Genomic DNA, 19,353 nt, shown 5'->3' on the forward strand with positions numbered 1-19,353 from the left:
AATTTCATAAAAGAATAATATACTCAGAATTGTATATAGTAGTTTGTTTTATTCGAAATTACATACCGGTACTTCCTGCAACTGTTTTTGGATTGAAATTATTTGAAATGAAATTTTTAAGTTTTACGTCCCACGATTATGCCGGATAGGCTAAAAGAGACAGTGATGATAAGAAATGAATGAAATGGTGGAATGAAAAAAGTGGGATAAAACAGGAGAACCTCGAGAAAACCCACGCACACAGTGTTTGTCCAGCACAAGGTTCACTTGGCGCGAGCATAGATCGAACCAAGGACTCCATGCACCAAAGGTGAACGCTCTACCACTGAAATACCGTGGTCTCTGAAATTACTTATGGAACTACCGAGAACTATGCTGTAATATTTGAATGTGCTCCAAGTTTACAATAATTAGTTTAGTTAAATTCATTATTAACAATTAAATAATTGCATTCATTATTAACAGGTAAATGCTGCTGATGCAAAGACTTAAATCTAGCGATACCGCGAGCGTAAGTATTAAACAGAGGGATTTTAAAGAGCCCCCTGAGCTGGGGGCCCTGGGCTCCATTGGCTCTGCCCTTAATCCGCTAATGCCTATAGATTATAAATTAAAGGGGACGGGCCGGGTCCGTTCTAAAAATTCCGGCCCGTGCAGACCTCTAGCTCCTGTGTATATGCTATCTGAAAATACAGTAGAGTTTCGCTTATCCGACATAAAACAGGCAGGCAGAACGCCGGATAATATGGATGTGTTAAGGAAAGACCTATAAAAAGTCAAACTATGATATAATTTTACACATTACGCATCTAATTATCATCTTTGCAAGAAACAAATATAATGCATTGACTCAGTGATATCCAGCGTGAGGTCCTGGAAGCTGTCCCCTACCAAACCTCAAGCACTTTTTAATAAACCTACTTTTTCCCTTTTGAGGTTTTTTTTAATGTCAGATTACTTTGAGTCAGTGTCCAAACTGTGGACAATGCGTTGTTGTTATAATTCTAACAAGTAACACTTCCCAAGTGCAACACTCCGATTTTGATAAAATTTGGCAGGTAGATACTATACATAAAATAAACAAATAAGTGCTTTTTTATTTTTTATTTTATTTATTTATTTATTTATTTATTTATTTATTTTTTTTGCTGAAAAACGGTTTTAGGGGGCAAAAGCCCTCACCCAAAATTTGAAAGTTGACGCTCGAAAGGCAAAAACAACTGGACCAAAGTGAACGAAATTGTGAACAGATATTGCGGACATAAAATTAGGGAATACGTGTTTTGTATTTTCCTGGAAAAAACGGTTAGGTGGGGCACAGATCCCTCCAAACCTTTGATCATGAAATATCAAAAGTGCTAATAACAGAATGTCAGAAGTGCCTAAATTTACATGAAGAATTGGAACAAAACTTAGTGTTAGGACAATAAGCAAAAAATAAACAAATTCGGCTTTTTTATTTCCTGCGAAAAAACGGTTTTAGAGGACAAAAGGTCCCCCCCCCATGAATTTTGAAATTTGACGCAAGAAAGGCAAGAAAAAATGTACCGAACTGAATGAAATTGTTCACAAATGTTGTAGAGGTAAGATGAGGAAATACGTGCTTCGTATTTTCCTGAAAAGAGAAAAAAACCTTTTGAGTGGACCGAGGCGTTGAGTGTCGGAAGGATTAGACCGAAGCGAATGAAATTGTCTGTAGATATTGGATATGAAAAATAAAGCCTCTCGTGTTTCACAAGTGTCTCCATCAGATTTCTTCAAATTTGGCAGATCAACAACAAGCACAAACAGTATAGCGTATTTTGTAGTATTTCACGAGGCAACTTTAACCCTTACAATGTTTTTCCGCATAAACAAAAACACGTGCCGATTAATTTCCTGTTTGCTGTTGATGTGCCAAAATCGATAGGGACATCTTTAAAACACGAAAGTCCTTATTTTACATACAGTCTATACAATATCTACACACAATTTCATTTGCTTCGGTCCACTCCTTCCTGCACTTTTACGGTAATATTAACTTTTTTTTGGAGGGGCTCTAGGCCCCAACACTGTTTTTTCCATACAAATTAAAATGCATTTCATTTATTGTTTTGCAAATTGTCCCTATACGAAGTTTCGTTGCAATTCTCCATACTCTTTAGGAACTTCTGACGTATACATACTTATTTGCACTTTTGATATTTCCTAATCAACAGCTTTGAAGGTCCGAGACCCACTCAATCGCTTTATTCCAGGAAAATACGAAACACAATTACCTCAATTTACGTCTAGAATATCTGTGCACGATTTCAAAATTTGGGGGGGGGGAATTCTGCCCCCCTAAAACCAATTTTTCGCAGAAAATAAACCTTTTTTTTGCGTATTGTCCCTACACAATGTGTCGTTCCAATTCTTCATGTCCTTTAAGCACTTCTGACATTGTTTTGGAGGGGTCTGTGTCCCACCGAAACGTTTTTTTTTTTCAGGAAAATACGGAACCCATACTCCCTCATTTTTCGTCTACAATATCTGTGCACAATTTCATTCATTTCGGTTCACTTCTTCTTGCCTTTCGGGCGTCAACTTTCATCATTTTGGATAGGGGATTTTGTCCCCTAAAACAGGCATTCGTTTAGTTTTTGCGTATTGTCCATACACAAAGTGTCATCGGAATTCTTCGTCCTTTACACACATCAGACATATTGTTACTAGCACTTTTGACATTTCATGATCAAAGGTTTGGAGGGGTCTGCGTCCCACCTAACCGTTTTTTTCAGGAAAATACAAAACACGTATTCCTTCATTTTACGTCTGCCATATCTGTGCACAATTTCGTACACTTTGGTCCACTTGTTTTTGTCTTTCGGGCGTCAACTTTCAAAAATCGGAGTGTTACACTTGGGAAGTGTTAATTGTAAGAATATACCGTAATGCCATTGATACCAGGTGGAATTAAAGAACACTTTTAAATGGGATTACAATTTCGTTTCCGGTCTGTTTATAACATTACTGTATTAGAACGATACACTCATTGCCATTTGCTATTTTTGTTATGTGATATACGTAGCAGACAGTTTTCCTTACATGTCTCTAGAAAATATTTTTTGATTTCGTGTGAGTTAGAATTAAGTTTGACCGGTTCATAAATGACAAGTAAGAAACGTTTAAGAGAAATACAGAACTGTTGCATTATTATTATTATTATTATTATTATTATTATTATTATTATTATTATTATTATTATTATTATTATTATTATTATTATTATTATTATTATTATTGATATTTTTGAAACATTAGAATTACGTGCTTACGAGGATTCGTGTCGGGTCCCCTCCGAAAAGAAAAGCTGGATATGTGCCTGCACTGAATGATAGACGTATGAGTCAAGGTATAGACGAGCGTGCTAGGCGATCGAGTCCGGAGCATCAAAAACAGACTAAGACCACAACTTGCAGTTCTTCTTGCCGATTGATGCTGCTTTTTACCTGCTATGATATGTCGGATAATAATGTGAAATAAAGAAGGTCAAGACCATGGCGTATTGGTGTTTCATGCACCTAAACCTGTAAAATATTTGTGCCGAAAACATCTTTCACTCACTAGCTAAGTTTGAGGGTATGATCGGTCATCTTGCCTTATAAAGTATAGTCTTATAAAGAATACATATAGCACAATAAAAACCTTAAGACCAAATTCAATGATTTTCTATAGTTTTCTTTTTTAATAACGGGAAACTTATTCATTTCATCACGATAAATCACGTTTGATACTAAGATGTCTGATTCTGACTATATATATTTTTCATACTTTATTGGAGATATTTTTTTTCAAGAAAAGAGGATGATAAAGGAAGCTATACAACACCATAAACTGAAAGCAATCGGTATTACTAATAGTACACTAATTCTAAATAAATACGTCATCAGAGGAAACAAAAAGTTATTTCCTAATTGTATTGTTTCAGTTTTATCAACATAAAAATTATACACTTTCTACAATGTTTTGTAAAGAAAAAAAATTGAACAGGACCGGATGGGATTCGATCTGGTGTCAAAACAGTATAAGAATTACTAGTCCGTCATACTACCCACTTGACCACACAGATTTTCTCTTGTTGCTTATCTTTTTCTTAAGAAATAAATGCTCATGGCTATAGAGCATGTCACTTCCAAACTTAAGACAACAGTTTTTCTCTTTGTTTATATATTTTCGCATAACATCTTGCTTACAGAAGCTAATTTATATTTGACAGACAATTTACACCCTAGATTTAAGCCAATAAATGCAATATTTTACTCCAATTTCCATTCCTTGGTTCAGGTCTTCTCCTACTAATCTTCTTATTCCCTCTGCAATCGTGCTGTGCTACTCCAAAAATTCCCTCGAAAACATTATTGCCAGTATACACAAAACCGAACATAATTTTGTTTTTTGCTTATATTTTTATTATTTTATTATATTTTTTGGAAATATCTCCTTAGATGGATTGCTTTCTATTATCTCCACTTACTAATAACTAAATTTTACCCATAAACATATGGAAAATGAAATAATTGCGAAAAATCGTGAGTTACAGTATACGCGCAATTTTTTTTTGCGCATGGGAGTACATCAATCGAGTTCCTTGTGGATGCTTCCACAAACATTACTAATGCATCTGTTAGCTATTTTCTTTCACATACCAGCACTAAACGACATTTAACAGCATTCTTTAACAACAGTAAAAAGACCATCGATTACTTCCGAAATATGTCTTCAGAAGCAGGCAAACATTGTGTGGGAGGATTGCGCAGAAGCAGCATCAGTGTTGCTGAAGGACAATTTTTCAAATGTTTGTATTGTCTGAACAAACTATTTTCACCGCCCTTTAAGTGTTCTTCTTAAGTTTTATTAAAGATATTGAATTATTATTATGAAGTCTGTTAAAGCAAATATAATTGTGTTTTACAATATTTAATATGATAGAAATAATACCAAAAGAAAACATGAGCAGAACATAGGAATAGAGGATAATTTATTTACATGTGCTTGCATGTTCTGAATTCGGCTGTCAAAGGTAAAAGCAATAACTAGGGTACCAATTTTCACTCGTCAGAAATATCACTCATGGATCAATATAATAGCTGCTTACAGGGTGTAAGTGAGAATAATGATTGCGCTATGGCTGCCATTTTGATGGCCGCCATATTGGATTCGGATAACCTATCAGACTCGGACCACTTCAATTCCTCTTTCATCGTATCATAATATCAACACATCGAACTAGAAAGATTTCAGCAAACTGGCTCTTTGGTTATTTTATTACTCTTAGCCCCCTCTATTCATGTGGGAAAATCAAGCAAGAAAAGGAAATATTTTGTTATAATTACGTTGTTTCTTAACCAAACTGAATGATATACATGAAAATTTAAAGACAATTTTTTACTCTTTTAAACGGTACACAACTTTGTTCTCAATTATTTGCCGTTTACTTGTTATTTTTTAAATATATATATATATATATATATATATATATATATATATATATATATATATATATATATATATATATATATAATAAAAACACACCATAAAATGTGCAAAATTTGAAATAAAATTACTTCTCACGCTATTAATTGCATTGATAAGTAATGATTCTTGTCAATGTTTGCAAATTTATTATTTTTTTACGTCGTTTGGTGTTTGTTGCATGAAGATTGGTCAATTAGTTTGGGAGATGTAGGCTTTCAAAGACAGCGCTGTGCATTCACGAAGGTGGCCACCTTTGATAGCCGCCATATTGGATTCGGAAAAAAATAGCAACCATGTCAGAATTTCAAAACATGACCGAAAGAATTGAAATCAAGTGTTAGTTCAATTTTAACAAGAAATGTACACAGGATTACAGAATACAACCCACTAATGAAGAAAAATTAAATTATTCTGTTTAGAAATTATAAACTTTGGTTCAGGTTTTATTATGATTCCAAATGCACAAGGGTAAAAATTAAAAATTAGTGTAAACCAGTACTCAACCAATATTCAGTGGAACACGTCAAAAAAGTTCATCATTTACCTTCATTATGAAAATTTAGACACTTTCCCGTATTAGATGTAAAATCAAGTAAGTTATCGTTTCAAAGTTTGAGACTAAGAATTTCGAACTATGCAAATTCAATACTGAGAAATGAACTAGTATATTTATAAGTACTGTTTGCAATAGAGTAATAAAATCGCGGGCACAAGGTGTTGTTGAGGCGCTGAATACATATCAGAAAACCATTATTCGGTGTACCTTACTGTTTTTGTACTATGGCGATAAAACGTGAAACAAAACACTGCTAACTTGAACCACTTGCAGTACCAATATAGGCTTAAAGAAGGAAATAGAATGTAGTCTTGGGGTACTGAATGGGTTGCAAAAAAATCTTCTTGATTTATTTGCTTATTTTTGCAGGTTTTGTTCTATGAAAGTCCGAAATTAGAATATTGACAAATTCAACCACTTCTAATAAAGTGTTGTGAGTTGTGATGATAAATATATGATTCAATCTTTGTATAATCTTTGTATGAAACTTTTTTTTTTTTTTTTTTGCTTTCTATTACCATTTATTTTCTACGGTGATAAATATCTGAGCCAGTAATGGTTTGAACAAAGGGTGAACAGAAAAGATGGAAATATTGTTCGCAATCTAAATCGATTATAGAAACCAACATCTCGATTCCTCTTACAGCTTTTATTCTATAGAAAATACTAACAAGAAATTAAAACAGGATCTAGTAGTAAATTTCAATTAGTTGTGATTTTAATATAGTGCCATGTTTTGAGGTGACATGTTCTTTTCAGGTCCTAAATCGATTGAATAAAACCATTAATCACTATCTAGTGTATGGTAATCAATTACGTTCTATGGTAATCAATTTTGAAACCGGACATGATTAATTTGAATCATTTAACGGTTCAGCAGAAAATTAACTGAAATGATGGATTGTGGGCAAACGGAATCGATTGCAACAAATACACCAAAATTTCCCTTATTGTTTATGCTCAATACAAATAAGTATTGAATCCTTTGAACCACTTCCTCTTTAGGTAGAGTGTTGTAAATAATTATGTTGTCTTGAGACGCTGAACTGTTTCTTGGAAAATGCATCTTGAGGTCATATAACACTTTTGGCCTACGGAAATGAGTTTCGAAACCTTGAAGTAATAGTGTATTTGAGCTACTTCCGTTTCTGGATGACGGTTGCGGATAACAATGATATGTTGCCTTGAGACACTGAATCGTTTCCACAGAATCACATCGTAAGAGCATATAACGTTTTTACCCTACACAAATGAATATTTAAACCGGAAGTAATAATAAAATTTAAACCACTCTGATTCTCGATAAAGTACTTTGAATAGGCATATGTTGCCTTGGGATGCTGAACTGTTTACAAAATCGCTTCTCGCTATTTATTACTGTTTTCTTGTTAATGGCGATATAAGTTGAAATCGATATTCAAACCGGAAGTAATAGTAAATTTCAGCCACTTGCAATCCTTGCTTAGTGTTCTTGATAGTCATGATACGTTGCCTCGAGACGCTGAACTGTTTAAAGATATTCCTACTATATGTTTAATTTCATTCTGTTGAAATATACCTTGAAACCAGAATTGGTAATTTGAACAACTTTTGGTCTGAATAGAGTGTCAACAAAAGAAATTGAACTATTCTTGGGATTCTGAATCGATTACAATACTGCATGTTGATAGCATTTGATGCTTTGCTGTGCAAAAAACCAGGATTGAAATCGAAAGTAATAGAGCATTTGAACCACTTCCTGTTTCCATAGAGTGTTGTTGATAGTCATAGCAACTTGTACTGCGACACTGGATGAATTACAAAGAAACAACTTATTCCCATAAGTTGCTTATTATCTGTTGTTGTTTTGTTTCACTAAATATTGGAACCTGGAATTACTAATTCAACCACTTCCGGTTTGAATAAAGGGTTAACAGAAAGACGAAACCTATTCTTCGAAAGCTAAATTGATTGCAAAACACCTATCTTGACAGTGTTTTCGTTTTTTACTCTTTGGAAATCAATGTTGGAATCAGTAATAATAGCAAATTTGAACACTTCTGTTTTTCTGCAGAATATTGTGGTTAGCAATAGTGTTGCCTTGAAACGCTGAAAAGTTTGCAGAAAATGTTCTTGCTTTCTGTTACTTTTTTCGTTCTATAGCGAGTAACATTGAAAACAGAATTGTTAATTTGAATCACTTCTAATGGAATAAGGTTTCAATCTGTTCTATAAACGCTGAATCGATTGCAGAATACGCATATTACCGTCTTTACTCTGCAAATTTCAATATTGAAATCGGATGTATCAGTACATTAGCGCTATTTCTTGTTTTGATACAGTGTTGCAAATACATATAGTATATTGTATTGAGTAAGTGGATCGTTTGCTAATATTACTTCTCACTACGTTACCGCTTTTGTTCTATGAGGATAAACGTTGACACTGGTATTACAACCGGAAGTAACATTTCGTCTACTAACAGTTTTGGTAGAATATTATGGATAGTCATGATATGTTGTCCTTAAATGCTGAATAGTTTGTATGAAACCGCATCTCGGTATCTGTCGAACCACTGTCAATGTGAATAAACGGTTAACGAAGGAGATGGGACGTAATTTTACGACGCTTAATTCATGCACCGCTCACAGTTTCTGCTTTATTCAAATCAGCATTGAAACCGGAAGTAATAGAAAATTTGAAGAAATTTAGATTTCGGTAGATAGTCACGATATGTTGTCTGGAAAAGTTCAATCGTTTATGAAAAATTGATTCAAGCTATCTTTTACCGATCCCCCTATCTATGCTGATAAACGTTTAAACCGGTTGAATGACTTTCGGTTTCGGTAAAGTGTTGTAGATACTCATGTCTGTAAATGCTGAATGGATTGCAAAATCTATTTTAAAATATCTCTTGCAGTTTATGCTCTGACACTTGCCTACAGACGGAAGGACGGACAAACGGCCGGATGGATGGACAGCTAAAGCAGTTCTATAAGACTTAAGACACTTTTCATAGCATAGTTTGGAAGTCTAAAATGTACTAGTTGCTGAAGTAGGTCAAACGTATAACATTTCATGATTGTTAGTTTTAAATATCCGTACAAGGTTTCTTCCTTGCAAACCGAACGCTTGATAGAGGAAATATTCTTAGTTCTATTAAGATTTGTAGTAAGAAGAGATTTCTTCCGTTGAGTTAGTACGTAACAAAAATGTGGAAATTAAAACATAACTGACTTGCTCTTAAAATCACTCGGCGTTCTTGTGTAATCATTTTGTATTGTACAATAAACCACAAACAAAGTTGTTACCTGTTTTGGTCCGTAGTGAAATAGCACTATTTCTGTCTAAGTCGAAATATGAATATGAAATGTGAACTAAGTCGTCTGAAAGTTAGATTAAACTATTGGTAATGCAGTTACTCATTAAAAATTATTTATGTTCGTTTTATTACATAAAGGTGCACAACTAACGTTACACCACTACAGACATTTAGAAAGTTTTCAATTTAGGTTCTTCGAAATCATTAATCTTTTCTTATAAATTTTCACTTACTTTCAAAATGTGCAGTGTTTCATTTATGAGTCTATGTAAACAAGTTTATGTTACGGTGAGTAGAAATTGAAGGCGTACATAAGATTTATAAATTTGATCATACTAAATATTATTTAGGTAATTTCCAAGTACAATGAAATTCTCTATATATGTATATAATGACGTACTCAATAACTTACGATATAAAAAGCATTTCAAACTCTGATAGAAAAGTGTGAAATAACGCTGTTGCAAATAAACTAATTTTTTGTGTAGAAAATATACACTTACCACACATTTCTGCATTCTCATCACTCCTGTCTCTACAATCTCCACGTCCATCACATACGTAATGCTCGCTTCTGCACTGTCCATTGGCACACAGAAACCATCCTGGCTGGCATCCAACTTTTTCTATGTAGAGGAAGAAGGATTATCACGTGATATTTAAGGAAAAGAATGCCGTGTCCAGAATACTGCTGTTATCCAAAACCAGACTGTCTCACCGATTACATAAATTACATTGTAATATACAAGTAATTGTAATATATAAGGCTTGAAACTATAATCCCACTACTTTCCAACAATTTCCCAGTATACAGCAACTGAAATCACTCCAATTATTTAGTACCTGTCTTGTAGTACTAATTCTTATTTAACAATATCTTACTCGATGTATAATTAAGGTTGAATAGTAGTAAACAGAAATTACAATGAAGCTCATAATCATACATAAGTTCGAAACTTATAAAAAAGAATGAATCTTAGATACTTCTAAAGGGTTTTTCTTCATTGAAAAAATATTGACAAATGAGACACATGTATTCTTACGGCAAGTAAATTTATTTTTAAATTTACATTTCGTACACACACACACACACACACACACATATATATATATATATATATATATATATATATATATATATATATATATATATATATATATATATATATATATATATATATATAAGAATACAGGCAATATGGAGGAAGTATACTTATAGTAAGAATATAATACTAGGAGCATGTTTTACAACTTACTTCCTATGAACGGCTATATATAAACATTTTTTTTCACTCAGCCTGCATTCAGACCTATTTGGATAACTATCGTCTTCAAACAAAATCAAAAATTAGAAAAACATTAATATAAATTTACTTGAATCCCACATCTATATCTAGTATTATTCTATTCAATTGAGAAACAACAAAAATAGCATTCAAAGTAGGGATGGGAAAAACAGTATTTTATAGAAGCCGGAAAACGGTTTCTAGAAAACCCGAATTCCCAAATGCCTCAATTCTGGTTTCTGCAAAACCTGCTCGGTTTTCTACCGGTTCGGTATTTTCACCGTAACTGATTCCAGTTTTCTCCAAAACTCGTTCGTTTCTTCACCGAAATCGGTTTCAGTTTTCTAAAAAAAATCGGTTCAGTTTCTCACCATAGTAATGTTTCGTTCTTCTCCGATAGCCGGATCCGTCTACAAGAAAGCGGTTTTGCTTTTAAACATGTTGGTTCTTAACTATATCGTTTTCGGTTTGCACTTCCTTTTTATGAGAACTTACACTTCTTTTTGAGCTTCTTTCATATGTGTTCTCGACCCATGTTACTATGCTGTAAAATCCTTATAGCTGTATCTGAGAGTATAAAGAACGTATTCACAAATCCTTGTTTCTTAGAAAACAGAAAGAAGACACTTACTTAGGCGTTTTTCCAAGATTTGCTGATTAAGTTTGAAACACATAGAACCAGTTTTGGAAAAACTGAAATCAGTTTAGACGAAAAACTGAACCAGTTTTGGAGAAACCCTGAAACGGTTTTGAAGAAAACAGAACCGGTGTTGAAGAAAAATGAAAATGATATGCAGTTTCGGTCAAAACCGATAACTAACGCGGTTTCGGCAACAAACCGGTTTCTGTGCCCACCTCCATCGGAACACGACAACTTATAACTTGTGAATAATTCAAAGTCTGTCTGTTAAAGCTGTATTACCACCTAACAAAAAAAGAATCCACAGAATGTAATGACCCGATGACCACACAGAACTGCTACCACGGTGTTGAATGTACCGGCGCTCTCAGGTACTATGTTGTGCACTATTAATAACATGCATTTTATTAATCTAGAATTTCTACAGGTAGGTAAAAGTTTCGCCGAAAGAAGGAAAAAGTTCCCTCTTCTATTCCACGCAAATATTGAAATATATAAATAGTTGAATGCATTCTTATTATTTTACAGAAGTAATATAATACAATCCTATATGTGTTACGTCTAGTTTTTGCTACTTTATAGTTTTGAATACTTAGTTAATTTAGCTTGCTTGCAGAGGGAGCTCTTAAGGCAAGTCATTCCCCGATGTAAATTATTCTTTTTGCTTGAAAGAAAAACAATAAAACTTTCTAATTTACTGATTGTTGTATAAAACAATTAATACATTCTGTATCGTTTATTCTTTAGTTTTAAACAACAAAACAAAAATGTGTATTGGTGCGAATTATTTTGCTTACTGACACAAAAGAACGTCCTCCTCAGCAGTTGTTTATACACATTTCTCCACAAACCACGTTCTTCTGAGATGAACATGATGATTGGGGTACTAATAATGTCCAATACTTTTCTCGTTGCTTTAAATGAGTATAAAATGGTTTTTGCAATAACCAATTATAAGTCTTGCATTGTTCTTGTAGGCAATATTAAACCTGTGTTTATTGTAGTAAAATTTGACAGATTAATATTTAAAGAATAATCCCTCATGTTGGACGGGATGCAGACACTTTTCTGAGAGTTCGTCGATGCAACATAGATATCATGTATTGTCTTTAAAACAATGAAGTAAGTCCCCGCTGTTCACAACTACTGCTGATTGGTAAAGCAACACAATTTCAAGATCTAAGTTATGAACCGGAGAAGATGGTGAGTGGGAAGTTAGGACTATATCTCAGATGTGGCGTAAGTTCAACGTTGTGAAATATCTGAAGATCGTGTTGTGTTTTGGAACTGAGTACAGTTTCGTGTTATCCTGCAGCAGCAAAGCACACTCTCAGTTCAGCAATACTAGGTATTTCTGACAAAGTACAGCATACGTACATCTACTTCAACTTTTACGGAATAGAGATCGACAGCAATAGTACAGCGGCTAAGAAATTCAAGTACATAAACAACCCCTTCGTATTTCCACCATAGACAGACAATGACGTATGTTCAAAACGCATCTGTTGGAGGATTGGTTCTTACTCAACCAGTTTTTAAACATTCGAAAAAAATATTAACTGTTTGTCATATGTGACAATCCGTTTCAGGAAAATCACATCACTTGAATTTTGCAGCAGTTGTTGGTAGGCATCCTCTCTCTCTCTTTTTCCTGGGCATAAGCTGGAATGTCACAATGTGTCATATTTCTATGATTATTCGGAGTTCGTGAAGGTGACGCTTCACATTGGACTGGAACATGCCGAGTTTGTTTGACAATGCAGATGTATCGGTAGATTAACTTTCCTCCATGAAGCATCGTGTGTATTCTAAAATCTGTTACTTTGGGCTGGCCGGACCTTGGCTCTTCCTCAGTAGTTGAACAACCTGCGTAAAATATCTGTAACCAATGAATTGTTGTACTATAGTTCACAACTATCTTACTTTTTATGTGACAAATGTTTCGGGTTTCTGCTGCAGCGCTGTGTATGGCTTTGAACTCTAACAGTTTACGTGTCAGACGTTTTTGAGCACTCACCGTCAATCTCACTAAAAACTGACTGAAGATTCTGGCAGATTCGTGGCACCTTCTTAAATAATCCACAGGACATACAACTTCTTAGGATAGTTTGACTTTGTGTTTGCACTCAATTCTTGTTGTTTGAATTGTGGAAATATTATTAAAGATATGGTTCCTCTTTGTAGTTACTTTTTATCTCTAAAATATAATATTTCTTACAACGGAACAATGTTATCATCTCTTCACACCCCAGATGCTGTGAACAGGTCTTTTATGAGCTAAGTTAGCACGATTGTCCTATTTTCTCTTCTGTTTATTTACAATGAGCGCGGCCAAGTTTACCCCAATTTCATATCCCCATTAATTTGCCCGAACGTAATTGCCTTCAATAGCTTCCGATGCTTTTAGGAAAACAGAGAGGTCAGACGACCCATTCCTGAGAGATTGCGTTCCAAAGGTGTAGGATGCTACAAGATGGCGCTAGCATCAAGGCAGAGTGACGCCCAATAAACCTTACCAGAGTAATTATGTTTTCGCGTTTTGTATCCAATACAATCAACGGCATATGTTTCCTCAAATGAGCACAATAAAGCCATAAAAAACGAGTGCAGTGTAATCGTGTTTCTTTGTAGCAACTATAAGCACCAAACACGGATACAATCAGTTGAGAGAAAAAAGGTAGAAACGATTAACGACCTTGATTCCTGAGTTTAATACGATACGGAGTTATGTCTGTGACCACGTGTTAGTTAACACTTTATACAAATACCATCGGGGCGTGGATAGGCGATTTCGCAGCTGCGCTTGATACTGGCGCCATCTCGTGGCATGTCTCACCTTTGGAAAGCGATATCACAGAAACAGTGTATCTGACCATTCTGGTTCATTCACAGGATTATTTTACGCATCCCAAGTTATCTCTTGTACTCAAGTTCGGGCAAACTCATTAGGATATTAAATCGAGGCTCCAGCCTAATGCTTTGTTGGCCGCACTCTTTGTCCAAAATTCCTTAGAACCATCACAAACTATCTTCCACCAGCTATAGGAGAAATATAGTGTTATTGGTATCAAAGAACTAGTGATCATGTCACTAATAATATGAGCTTACTAATATTTGGTCTAGGAATTAATTCGTGCGGGTGGACAAGAGATGGCGCAACGAACGGAGCGTCCCACAGTTCCGTGTATCCACACTTGTGTTGCAAACCCCTGTCATCGCGTATCGTTCGTAGTATAGGGCAGTGGATTAAAGCGTCAACAACACCAGTTTGTAGTTAAGTGAACATGGCGCAATTTGTGCCTGATAAAGTGTTTTTGCGGGGTGTCCTGCTGCATTACTTTAACATGCAGAAAAGTGCGACTGAAAGTCATCGTATTTTGGTGGAAGTGTATGGTAACCATGCTCTAGCTGAGCGAACGTGTCAGAAGTGGTTTGCACGGTTTAGAAGTGGTGATTTCGGCTTGGCAGACCAAGAGCGAGCTGGACAGCCAAAAAAATTTCAAGACGAAGAATTGACAGCATTGCTCGAGCAGGATTCGTGTCAAACGCAGGAACAACTTGCAGCAGCATTAGGCGTTGATCAAACAACAGTCTCCAAACGCTTGAAAGCCATGGGAATGATTCAAAAGATGTCACATTGGGTTCCACATGAATTGAAAGACAGAGACGTTGAAAGACGAAAAACCATTTGCGAATTGCTGCTTCAACGACAGAGCAGAAAGGGGTTTCTGCATCGAATTATTACGGGTGATGAGAAGTGGATCCATTACGAGAACCCTAAACGAAAAAAGGCCTGGGTGAAACCAGGTGAACCAGGTCCATCACAACCAAAACGAGATATTCACAGTGCAAAGGTTATGCTGTGCATATGGTGGGATATGAAAGGTGTGGTGTACTATGAGCTGCTGCAACCGGGTGAAACTATGAATGGAGAACGTTATCGACGACAATTAATGCGTTTGAAGCAAGCTCTGGCCAGAACACGACCAGAATGGGAGAACAGACATGATAAACTTATTGTTCAACATGATAACGCTCACCCACATGTCGCAAAACCGGTCAAAACCTATTTAAAAAATGTCGGATGGGAAGTTTTACCCCACCCGCCGTATTCACCAGACGTTGCTCCTTCGGACTACTACTTGTTCGATTGCATGAACAACGATTTGATTGGACAGCGGTTTACTTCTTCAGAAGATATCGAAACATGGGTCTCTGACTGGATCGCTTCCAAGGATGAGGACTTCTTTCGCCACGGAATCCGTACATTGCCTGACAGATGGGCGAAAGTGGTGGCTAGCGATGGACAATATTTTTCTTAAGGTATTTATGTATTTTGTGTTTGTACTACAGCTTCAATGTGTGCGTACCAACCGCACGAATTAATTCCTAGACCAAATATATAAATTCCTAATAAGTCTTTTCTTCATGCAAGTTTGAGGTGAATACAATAAAGCTAGTTTCGAGCTTACCGAAACCATAAGATGATCAAGAAAATTACTTCAAAGTTGAGATTTTTCAAGTACCTCTTAATTACAATGATAAAGATCCAGACGCTTGTATATACTTCTAGTTTTATTAATGAGAATTTTAAAAATACTGAATTAAATGAAACTTTCCAAAATGATTTACCTATGGAATCATGAGAAGAATGACATAAAGTTGGATATTTAAATACCGCAAGTGGCAATGCCAATGGTAAGAGTGTCCAAGCTCTTGACTAAGCTCCTATGAACCTAGGTATAGTAAATGAGAATGAAAATATATTTGGACCCATCCATCTATAGAATTACTAGCAAATAACTTCCAACTTGAGATCTATCAAATTATCTCTTATCCCAATGATAAAAGTCCTCGAGCGTGGGTACATATATAATTACACTTTTTATACTAATTACAGTACTATACACTATACTAAAATATAATGAATATATTGTATTTATATTCATCAATGGGTTAGGCAAACAATGCGTAAAATTGGCACTTTGAAGTACCACGTATGACAATGGTAAAAGTGCCCAAACTTGAATATATTTCTAAATATTTTTTTTACGAACTTGAGGATGCCGAATAGAGTAGAACTATTCTAGAGCTTATAAGTATATAGCTCTGTAGCTTATGGAATTCCTTTAAAGAATAGTATAAAATTTGGAATATAAATTAAAAATAAGTGTCTAACCGTTGATATCATTTTTCAGTTTACTTTGTGGACAGATATGTTGAATATAGTTTTCTTTGGATTGAGAATCATTACAGGGTGTGATTGAAAAGTACCGGAACTTTTTTTTAGAACAACAGGTTTATTGAACTTTTTTACAAAAACTGTTAAAATTCTTCAAAATACATTCCTTTTGCGTCAATACAAAGCCGGTAGCGGTCTTTCCAGTGTTCAAAACAATTTTTGTAGTCGTTTTTCGGAATGGCTGTAAGCTCCGCGGTTACACTCTTTTGTATCGCATCAACCGACGCGAAACGCTTTCCCATCATCTTCCCTTTGATGCGAGGGAACAAAAAAAAGTCTGGAGGAGACAAGTCTGGACTATAAGGCGGGTGGGGAAGCACTGAGATGCCATGCTTGGCCAGGTAGGACTTCACGACTCATTTTCACTCGCAGTTCTTTTTGCTCCTCGGTTAACACCTTGGGGACCAGTTTGGCGCACACATTCCGCATGTTCAATTCTTCAGTCACAATTTTTTTCACTGCATAGTATGTCAAATTAAGTTCTTCGCTGATCTCCCGGAGGGTTGTCCGACGGTCCATGTTCAGGTATTCGCAAACTCGGTTGATGTTTTCATCGGTTTTCGACGCCGACGGCCTCCCAGAGCGTGGTTCGTCATCGGCGTCCTCCCGGCCTTCCCTGAAGGCCTTGTGCCACTGAAAGACCCGAGTACGGGACATCGCATCTTCCCCAAAGGCTTCCTTGAGCAGGTCCTGGGTCTCGGTGAACGTTTTTTTTAGTTTGACACTAAACTTGATGGCGTAGCGTTGGTCAATCTTTGACTCCATTTTCGGCGCTCAAAAAACGTGACCGACGACCAAAACGACGTTCGCGCGGATGCTTTCTCAACCGCTGCTCGCAGCGCACTGGGCTAAGTTCCGCTTGAAAGAGGAAGATCCTGCGCACATTTTCCCCCACCCCTCACATTTTTCGAACGCCAGGGAGCCGCGCGGCGGGAAAAGTTCCGGTACTTTTCAATCACACCCTGTAAATTATCATAAAATATGCAAATAGAAATGCATGGAGACGTTTAATGTTGGATTACACGATACCTAAGAAACCTAATTTTGAGGTATTTTTCTTAAAGTCTCATGATTATATTTAAAACTACTGTCATAGGAAATAAAAAGGAAGTTTCCTTTTTTAAATTCTAAAATAAGTACAAAACACAACTTAGAAAGTACTTAACTTTGGGCATTTTCTGTTCGTAGCATGAGCGTTATATATTTGTCTTATTCTCTGCTCTCCATACAAGCAGTTTATAGAGGTATCACTAGTATGCCAATGCAATGGAAAATTATATTTCCATTGAAAGTGGTATTAGCAGTGAAAAATGCATGTGTTATGATAATATATATCAGCATCTGTATGATAGCACATACGTCTCAGATCCTTTTCCGTAATAATTTAACATATTTACTTTAGTTAATACTTCTTATCTTATTCTCTATTGACGTTGCATTTCGTGATAAAGTAATACATAAAAAAAAACACTAAGAACGATATTGATGAAAGTGAAGAGCTACCTTTCTTATATTGTACTGTACGAGTATGTATAATTTTAACTTGATTTCAATTAAGTGTTCTTCAATATTAAAATTATACAAGTTACTAATCTGCAAATTAATTGGGTTAATAAGCGATTGGTTGAAGAACTTAGCGTCCTATTTAATACCTAGGCTATATGGGACGTGGATATGAAGCTCATCATGGGATCAGAACCAAATGAACTCACCGGGAAACGGTTCTGCATAAATGTGAACATTTACATTCAAAATATAACTTTGATGACATCCCAAGATCAAGTTTTTTTTTTTTAAAAAAAAAGAAGAAAGTGAATATAAATCCAGATGCAATAGTTAGTATTGATAAACTTAACGGCACCATTATATTGGAGAGTGATCTAATCACTAAGATTGTTTGTAAATTAAGGAAACTATTCTATTTGTATACATTAATAGTTAAGAGCAATTGTGCAAATAAAATAATTAGTAATGAGAGCAGCGCAATATGGACTATGGCAAAAATATTTTTGACTGATTTCCACATTTTTATTTTATATATACAAAAAATACCTTAATAAACACGAACTCCTATCAGTTAAAATAGAAACCGAAGGAAGATAAACAGAACTAAAATTAAATAACACATATAGAAAATGCTCTTATGCTATGTATTCACCATTTTTCTTATCTAATACACACATTAAATTCACATACAACGTTATTTCTTGAGTGTATTTATAATTAATATTATTCCAATTTTATATTACGAACGATGAAGTGGATGAGTGGTAGCCTGTATGAGGTAGTCAAGCTGCCTGAGTAGTTAGACTATTATGAGACCAAACCAATTGAAGGTTTAGTCCCTCGCAATAGCATGAACGTGTTTCAATATATTCGACATTTCTGTGCTCATATACACAGCACAGACACTAGTGTTAGACAGAGTATAATATTTTCAATAAAGAGTTGGTGGAAAAGATTACCGGTTCGACCCCAGATCAGTCGAATTATTGATAGACAGCATAGTTTATGTTATTTTTCGCTAATGTCTTCCGTTTTCTTCCACATTTATATACCACACATCCAATCATAATAATTTTCTTCCCTCAATCAAGGTTTTCCTGAATATGATTGTGTGTCGTAAAGCTGAGAAATTTTTACATCACTAAAAAGCAATAATCACAACTATGTTTCCATACTTTGACTATATTACACTAATATTCGAAAATCATACCTAAATACATATATCTAACCATGGTAGCAGTCTCTTTGTATAAATGCCCTTTTTGCTTCTACTTATTACATTGTTAATAACCATTATTAAGACAGTATTTCTAATAACTATCCAGA

General features: G+C 35.1%; 1 protein-coding gene across 3 annotated transcripts in view; it reads right to left on the reverse strand.

The window, feature by feature from the left end:
* The window catches only part of LOC145681530 (uncharacterized), a 196,087-nt gene that overhangs the window by 110,295 nt on the left and 66,439 nt on the right, over positions 1 to 19,353 (reverse strand). For all 3 annotated transcript variants that reach the window (XM_081753173.1, XM_081753174.1, XM_081753175.1), the window contains exon 6: positions 9,857 to 9,979. In XM_081753173.1, the coding sequence (XP_081609299.1) occupies positions 9,857 to 9,979 (123 nt within the window). The remainder of the gene's footprint in view (positions 1 to 9,856; positions 9,980 to 19,353) is intronic.

The sequence above is a fragment of the Thermobia domestica genome, chromosome 3 (assembly GCF_964235325.1).
Source record: "Thermobia domestica chromosome 3, izTheDome1.hap1.1, whole genome shotgun sequence".
Classification (NCBI taxonomy): Eukaryota; Metazoa; Arthropoda; class Insecta; order Zygentoma; family Lepismatidae; genus Thermobia; species Thermobia domestica.